Source organism: Equus caballus, chromosome 14, assembly GCF_041296265.1.
Source record: "Equus caballus isolate H_3958 breed thoroughbred chromosome 14, TB-T2T, whole genome shotgun sequence".
NCBI lineage: Eukaryota > Metazoa > Chordata > Mammalia > Perissodactyla > Equidae > Equus > Equus caballus.
The window spans coordinates 67,367,198-67,375,477 of NC_091697.1; the positions used below are offsets into that span (position 1 = coordinate 67,367,198).

Genomic DNA, 8,280 nt, shown 5'->3' on the forward strand with positions numbered 1-8,280 from the left:
TAACTGGTTTCTCTACAACCATTCTTGCCCCTCTCCCATCAGTTATACACAACTCAGTCAGAATACACTTTTTAACACACAGATGTGACGTCACATCTTTACTTAACTCTCTTCAGTGGTTTCCAGTCGCTCTTAGGATGGCCACTGGGGCCATCTTTTAGTCCTTCATCTTCACCATGCTCACCACTACCACCAAGTCTTTACATCTGCAGTTTCCTCTGGTAGGAATGCTCTTTCTCCACATATTAGCTTGGTAAGATCTTCTCATCCTTCTGATTTTGGCTCAATTGTCATTTCTCAGTAAAGTCTTTTCTGGCTTCCCTGAGAGAGTCAAAATTCTCCTTTATAAGCACGTAGACTGCTTCTAGAACTTATCATGACTATTATTTTAAGTTTAATACTTAACTTTTAAGCTGATTATGTTTAATATGTCTATCTCTTAGGAGGTTATAAATTCCATGAACGTGAAGTATCTGGTTTTACTCAACATTGCATCTTAAAACCTAACATAGTGGGGGCTGGCCCAGTGGCATAGTGGTTAAGTTCATGTGCTCCACTCTGCTGGCCTGAGGTTCACCTGTTCAGATTCTAGGCATAGACCTAGACACCACTCATCAAGCCATGCTGTCATGGCATCTCACATAGAAGAACTAGAAGGACCTATAACTAGTACATACAACTATGTACTGGGGCTTTGGGGAGAAAACCAAAAAAAGAGAGAAAGATTGGCAACAGAGGGCCAATCTTCCTCAACAACAATGAAAAAGGATGTTTGCCTTAAAAAAACCCCAAAAACCTAACCTAGTGGATGGCATACAGTAAGTATTCAATAAATACCTGTTAAATAAATGACCAGAAAGGTAGCAATACTCACTTGTTCATTCAGTTTCAAATACATAATATATTAACAGAATGCAGAGTAATCAGGTTTCTTTTCCACTAATTATTTTAACCTCTTTGGAATTTATTTCAAAGTTAGATCCATTTAGGAAAAAACCATACTTGCATAAATGAAAAGCTATTTCATAAGCAGAACAGGGGTTTATGATATATTTTTTAAAAGTTGTCATTCATAAAATAAATTAATAGCAAAAGATAAATTATGCATTAAAACATATTAACAAATGTTTCTAAATGCTATATCCTGCTAGTGCGTGAGATGATTATATACTGTTTGCTAACTCCTGTTAACCAAACTTAACTAATAAACTGCAGTGGGCAGAGTTGGTCCTCAGTTACATTCCAATCATGGGAAAGCTAGACTCCAATTTTAAAATTCCCATTTAAGAAGTACTATGTTTGTCATTACTGCATAAGGGAATTTTAAAAGCAAAGGGAATGCTTTGCATATTTAGTTTCATGCCAATGCCAAAAAATGCTTTTCCAGCTTATTAACTTTTTCAGTATTTATGTACATGTAGTAGGAAAATTTGATAAGTTTAGTACATTAAAAAAATAAGTATATTCACTTCATGTAAAAATGAAATTATAATTTTATTTTTCTCACAGGTGCCCGCCCCAAGCACTTAACTTACTCCAAGCATTTGTTTTTGCAAAACTGATGAACAGCTACCAACAATATTCTTTTAGTTAGGATTTAAAAGGTTGCCAATTCATTTGTCACCCAGGAATTATGAAGTTGGTTGAAAGATTAAACCAGATGTCAACAAATAGGCCCAAAACACCCAATACTGTCAAAAGGCCAATGTACTACTTAAGGGCAATACACTTCAGTAAATTCTCCAACCAAAAGCAAACAGAACTATTATTGTTAGAAATGTGAAAAGAGTAAGAGATTGTTTGGGAGGAAAAGAAGGACAAAAAAAATAAAGTGAGCAAGGAGAAAATACAGGCATAATAATGAAAACAATATGTGCTGACAAAAAAAAAACGAAATGAAAGAGAAGTGGAAGGAAAGAGTGTGAAGACAGAAATTGAAGGACAAGTAAGTAGGTCACCACCATCAAGACTGACAAGCACAAGCTAGGTGTTTCCAAGCAGCAAAAGAATGCATTTAAATAAACCTATGAGAGCAAAAGAAGAAGAGTTGAGATTTACACAAACTCACACACACAAACAATACATGTGCCGAAATTGAGGTGTCACCTAGAATTTAGGCATACAGATGCCCTCAGCCAGCCCGCTAAAACCTGAATAAAGTAATATAACCTGGATCATCTCTTGGGTAGACAACACAAAAATATGACTGTAAATAAACTAAGGGGAAAGCTAATATACAGTACTTGCTTGGAAAAAGACCATGTGAACAAATGGGGAAGAGTCAACATAAACACAGGAAAGGGAACTCCAAGGAGCAAAAGCTGGCAGTGTCCAACTCAAAGAGATTCCAAAGAAGTGTTCCCCAGATAAGAGAATTGAGAAATTCAATTTGCACTGGAATAACTCAATTATGGGGATAGATGTATCATAGCCCAACCCTGAATCTTGCAAGTAAAATCCTTTTCTGTGGTTCTACATTCCCAGCAGTCAATGTAGATTAGTAGACAGGAAAAGAATGTTTTACTATGTGAACATTACTATCTATGTTAGATATATTTCTTAATAAATGAGCTTTCTCATTTATAGAGTCACTTATATAAGCTATGGTTAATGTGAATTTGCTTTTGAGAGAATAAGCTATACTTTTATGGTGACAAGGATAACAAGTTTCTGATCTACAAAGCTGAGAGCAAACTGTGGTCCACAGACAAAAGTAAATGCAACTTTGAACTGACTCTTAGTTGGCTATCTATTAGCCAGTTAACTAGCCATTCTCTTTTGGTAATGCACTGACTTTGCCACGCATTTGAAATAATCTGTAAGAAAACCCCATGGTTATTAGAAAACAATTATTCCAAGAGCTAGTATCGTTCTAGGAGAGCTTGCAGTGTTAAGAAAAATCTGAGTATATCTGTGTTTCTTAGAATACATTAAAACTTTTGGTTATTCATTACTCATCTATCATATTGGCAAACACAAAAGAATATGACAACACATTCTGTTCATGAGTCTGTGAGGAAACAGGCACTCTCATACATTACTGGAAGGAATGCAAATGGTATACTCCTTCTGGAGGAAACTTGGCAATACTGAAGAAAAATCCTACTTCTAGAAATCTATCCAGAAGACATACCTCCAACAATAGGAGAAGGCTACGCACAAGACTATTTATTGCAGCATTCTCACAAAATGTTGCATAAGAGATAAAATATGGTATACAAATAAAGCATAAGCAATGCAGTACTTTAAATCAATGCAGGAGATCTGCATGTATTATCATGGATAAACCTTGAAAGTAATGCTTGGTGAAAAAGGTAACTTTTAGAATGATGTGTGTGGTTTGATACTGCATTTATACAGTATGATACCACACATCCAAAGGTTAAAAATATACAATACTATACACTGGGTATAAACATGCGTATATATGTTATTAAAATTATGAAAAATAGGGATGAGAAAATAACACACTGAAAGAGTAACAATTATTTATGAGGTGGAAAAGAAGGTGGGTTAAGCATTACAATATGGCAAAATATTGACATTTGCTAAATACAGGAAGTAAGTTATAAGGACATTTGTTATACCATTTTCCATATATTTGAACTAATTTATAGTTAAGAAAATTAAATGTAGTTTTATATGAAGGACTTCTAATTTGGCCATTTGGATGATAACTTATTGTTAAATTATACTTCGATGATTTCTGATGAGTAACAATTTAAAAATTCTAGAGTGCTTGGTGATTATCTACAACTTAACCATTATTGAGCATATGCTGCCACCTAGCAAAACTTTACCGAACAGTTTAACAACCAATCAGAAAATGATTCTCTTCTTATGGATGGACCCTGATTTTACTAATTTCAGTAAAAATTATTAAAAAGTACTACACACTCAATTATGAAAAAGGAGCCTTGCAACTTCAAAAGCACATTCAAACATAGTTCTGGACATTTTTATCTTTTACAATACGTGGAGGCAAATCATTTCGTTCTCTGGTACTTCAGTTTCTACCTTTGCTATCTTATAAGAAATGGAAAGCAATTTTCTAATGGGCTTCTAGGTAATTTGCTATCAAGAATAATGCTGGTGGGGCTGGCCCCGTGGCCGAGTGGTTGGGTTCGTGCGCTCCACTGCAGGCGGCCCAGTGTTTCGTTGGTTCGGGTCCTGGGCGCGGACATGGCACTGCTCATTAAGCCACGCTGAGGCGGCGTCCCGCATGCCACAGCTGGAGGGACCCACAGCAGAGAATATACAACTATGTACTGGGGGGCTTTGGGGAGAAAAAGGAAAAAATAAAATCTTAAAAAAAAAAAAATTTACAAAAAGAATAATGCTGGTATTACATGAAAGCACTTCGTCCTTCTATGAAATTAAAGAACCCAATCAAATTGTTCCACCTCCTAATTCTGATTTTATCACTGCTGCCCAAACAAAGAGGTGACTGGAGCAAACTCAGCTCTAGTTTTGCAAATTCTTTACTCACTAAATGCTATGGCACTTATTTTCAATTGTGCATCCTTTCTTTGGTTTTAATGGAAAAGGAGGAAAAAAGTCTACATTTAGGAGCTTTCCCCCTCTCATTGAACATTAGGTGACTCAAGCTGAGCTACGCATACTTTCATCTGCCCAACAAATATTTACTTATTATTACCTATAGACAAGGTACTATGCTAGTGGTTAGGGAAGTTGTTATAAGTGAGTTAAATCTTCTCACTTCAAAGTCCACATAAAGTACTGGTGATGATAAAACATGCTACAAATAATCATAAAATGAAGTAAAAAGTAATGGTTTATTAAAGAAAAAGGTAAAATTTTATATTACTTCAGAAGAATAAACAGATTTTAAGAACCTAGAGTCAGGAAGTGTTCTATAAATGTCAGCTTTTATCCTTGGGAAATTTTTGAAAAGAACAGAATTATTAAGGGTAGAAGACAGTGAGGTTAGCATAACAGATGCCTCTGCAGGCAGGCTTTTATATTCACAAAAGACATTTTGGGAAATGAAATATACTGTAAATTAGATAGCCACATAACTTTTTAAAAGAAAAAGCTATTGGGGCCAGCCAGTGGCGCAGCAGTTAAGTGTGCACATTCCGCTTCTCGGCTGCCCGGGGTTCACTGGTTTGGATTCCGGGTGCGGACATAGCACCGCTTGGCAAAAGCCATGCTATGGTAGGTATTCTATGTATAAAATAGAGGAAGATGGGCACGGTTGTTAGCTCAGGGCCAGTCTTCCTCAGCAAAAAGAGGAAGATTGGCAGTAGTTAGCTCAGGGCTAATCTTCCTCAAAAAAAAAAAGAAAAAGCTATAATTAAAAATTACACACAGATATGAGTACCAATATCCCAAAGATAATACCAGAAATTTATAAACGTTGTTGAATCTGATGAAACCTATGGACTCTTTTCCCCCCCGAGACAGACATACAATCACCAATTTATACATAATTTCAGGAAGTTATAGGACCTCTGAAATACGTTCCTGAATCTCAGTTAAGGAGAGCTAATTTAAGTTATTAAGGATGCTATTAATGTTATTAAGTTATTAATGATGCCTCAAGTTATTCACTCAACAGATAGGTACTGAGCATATGATAGTGAGCAAAAACGTACAGTTACGTGGATGGAATAAGAAATCTCTCACTCTCACATTCACATACACGCACACTAAGCAACTGTTACAACTGCTAAAAAGGAGAAGTAAATGGTGCTACAAGAGCATGTGCAAAGGATCTGTAGTGTGCTATGCTAGCTAGTGGAGGAAGGCCAGTGCAGCTGAAGTACAAAGACTGTGGGGGGAGTGGTACAACAGAAGGTGGAGACATTGGCCTTGTTTAGACTGGTCTTTACCAAAAGCAACAGAAAGCCACCAAAAAAGTTTTAAGCAACGGAGTCACGTGATTAGATTCATGTTTTGAAGACAGCATGCTCACTGCACTATGGAGATTAGAGGGAGAGAAGAGTCAAGGTGAGTAGTTGGGAGGCCAGTACAGTAGTTTCAGTAGGAGAGAGAACTTGGACTAGGAAAGGGGTAGTAATGGAAAGATCTGAAAGATAATAGTGAATTTGAACTCTTTTTCAGATAGATTTCTTCCTTGGAGAAGTCATTAATTAATTTATTTTACCAATTTTCTGAGATTGTTTCTCTTAATTTCCATGAGCTATGTTATAGTAATGACAGCCATTTATCTGTCATATCTGCTGTATTTTTTTCTGATTGGTTGTCCTTTCTTTCCTTTGGGTTGTTTTTTAATTTCTATGTAGACAAATCTATATTTGTTTTTCTCTTTGTAGTTTTTCTCCCCTTAATTTTAAATTAAAACATCTTCCATCATCTCCACTTTTCCCCCCACCTTCATATTAAAACATCTAAGATTTACTTTAGTGTGGGATATGAATACTTCCTAATTTGATAAATTCATTCAGTCACCCAACAAACATTTATGCAGCAAATATGTTGTAGGTGACAGACATTTACACAGAGAGAAACAGGTAAACAAGTGTTTCTAGAGCAGAAAGCATTCTGGTTGGACAAATAGACACCTAGCCCAGACTGAGGTGAATCAATGAAGACTTCCTAAAGCTCAACTTCTAAGTGTTTTGAGGAGGCCTGGAAATTAGCTAAGTGGAAAAAGAAAGAGCCTTGAATGAAGATGCCCTAATGTCATTTACTAGTCTCAAAGTAATTTCAAAATTGAACAGGTAGCTCACTAATAGTTCCAGTGAATTCCCCAATGCGTCACCAGCACAAGCTTAACCTATGTTTATGAATATAACCTAAACGCCTTCAGAGTTCCCCTCTTTATCTTGTACTCCACTGACAAGTGAAATCCAGACGTATTAACCTGGCAGTACAGCAGTAATAAATTTCAGTTTTATTTTCTACTTCATCCCATAAATTCTCATCAATGGAGAGGTATCTATCCCCACGGATCCAAGGGGTTTCCTACTACCATCTCTTCTCTGCTTATACCGGTCCCTTTATTTAGAATGCCTTCTTCCCTTCACTGAACCCCTGACTGCAATTCCTGTGTAAGATCCTTGAAGACCAAGAACAAATATCACTCACTTCATTTTGCCTTCTATGGAAACTTCTCTGCACTAGTTGCTTCCTGGGCATTATTCTGTATCCTAGATGGGTGTTGCTTACCGTTCCCTACCTGACTACATGTTGCTTGAAAATAAAAAGTCTCTCTTACACACCTGTGTAATATTAACAGTGACTTGCTCATAGCAGATACATATCCACTGAATAAAGAGGATAAAGAACTTCCTTTGCTGTAGCTGTGAGGTCCTCATTTGATCCTTGCTTTTCCAGATTACTTTAAGTTTTCAGATGATTTATGACTTCCTTGAATAGAAGCAGAAACTGGACATGGGATATTGGCAGAAATGGTAGCCTGGCGACACCGACATGTTATGGTGGAGGTGATGAAGGCAAAGACCTGATTTACGACCGGAATCAGAGAGAACGAGAGATGGGAACTGGGAACAAGTATAAACAGCTCTTTCTTAAAGTTCTGCTGTAAATGGAAGGGGAGAAATGGGACAGAAGCTGAAGGAATAAGGTACATCCTTATAAACGATACGGTCTCATTCAAGATGAACAATCTCTTAGGAGAAGCTACAGCTCTCAAGCCCTCCCCTTCACTTTCAGCACTCAACAAAAGGCAAACAGGGAGTAAGGAGAGTTTATTAATTGTCGGGCACTGTGCAAACAGTTGATAAATGCCAGTTAATTTAATTTTCATAACAATCTTGTGAGGAAGGTACTACCATGAGCTTCGTTTTACATACGACGACAGTAAACAAAGAGATTAAATGATCTTTGCGAAGTCCCACTGATAAAAATTCACGAGGCCTGAGGCCAGAGACGGGTCTCTTGCTCGCCGCGCTCCGAGTCCCGGGAAGACAGCCCGGGCCCATCAAAAAGCTCCTTCCGCCGCACTCCCCGTCCTCGCCCCCGGCAGGACCACGCGCCCAGCAGAGACGCAGAAAAGCCGTTCCGACGGCCCTAAAAGGCACCCCACAGTTTCCCAGACCTCGCCGCTCACCTCGTTATTGAGGTTCAGGGTCCCGGCCTGAGCCATGGCAGGTCTAGGAAGAGGATCCGCAACTGCCGGCACGTGAGCTGCGTCCTCCAGATCGCGGCTGCGTCGCCACTCCCTTCTACGGCAGCCTCTTCGACCCAAAACCCTCCCGCCGTGCGCGCCACACCGGCTCTCCGAGGGGAAGAACGGAACTGAGGGGAAAACTTCCGGAGCAGAGTGCGATG

General features: G+C 38.2%; 1 protein-coding gene across 1 annotated transcript in view; it reads right to left on the reverse strand.

Annotated features, from left to right (window-relative positions):
• The window catches only part of SRFBP1 (serum response factor binding protein 1), a 68,585-nt gene extending 60,336 nt beyond the window's left edge, over window positions 1-8,249 (reverse strand). Inside the window, exon 1 of the mRNA XM_001503340.6 lies at window positions 8,060-8,249. Within this exon, the coding sequence (XP_001503390.2) occupies window positions 8,060-8,095 (36 nt within the window). The 5' untranslated portion in view covers window positions 8,096-8,249. The remainder of the gene's footprint in view (window positions 1-8,059) is intronic.
• Window positions 8,250-8,280: the final 31 nt, after the last annotated feature.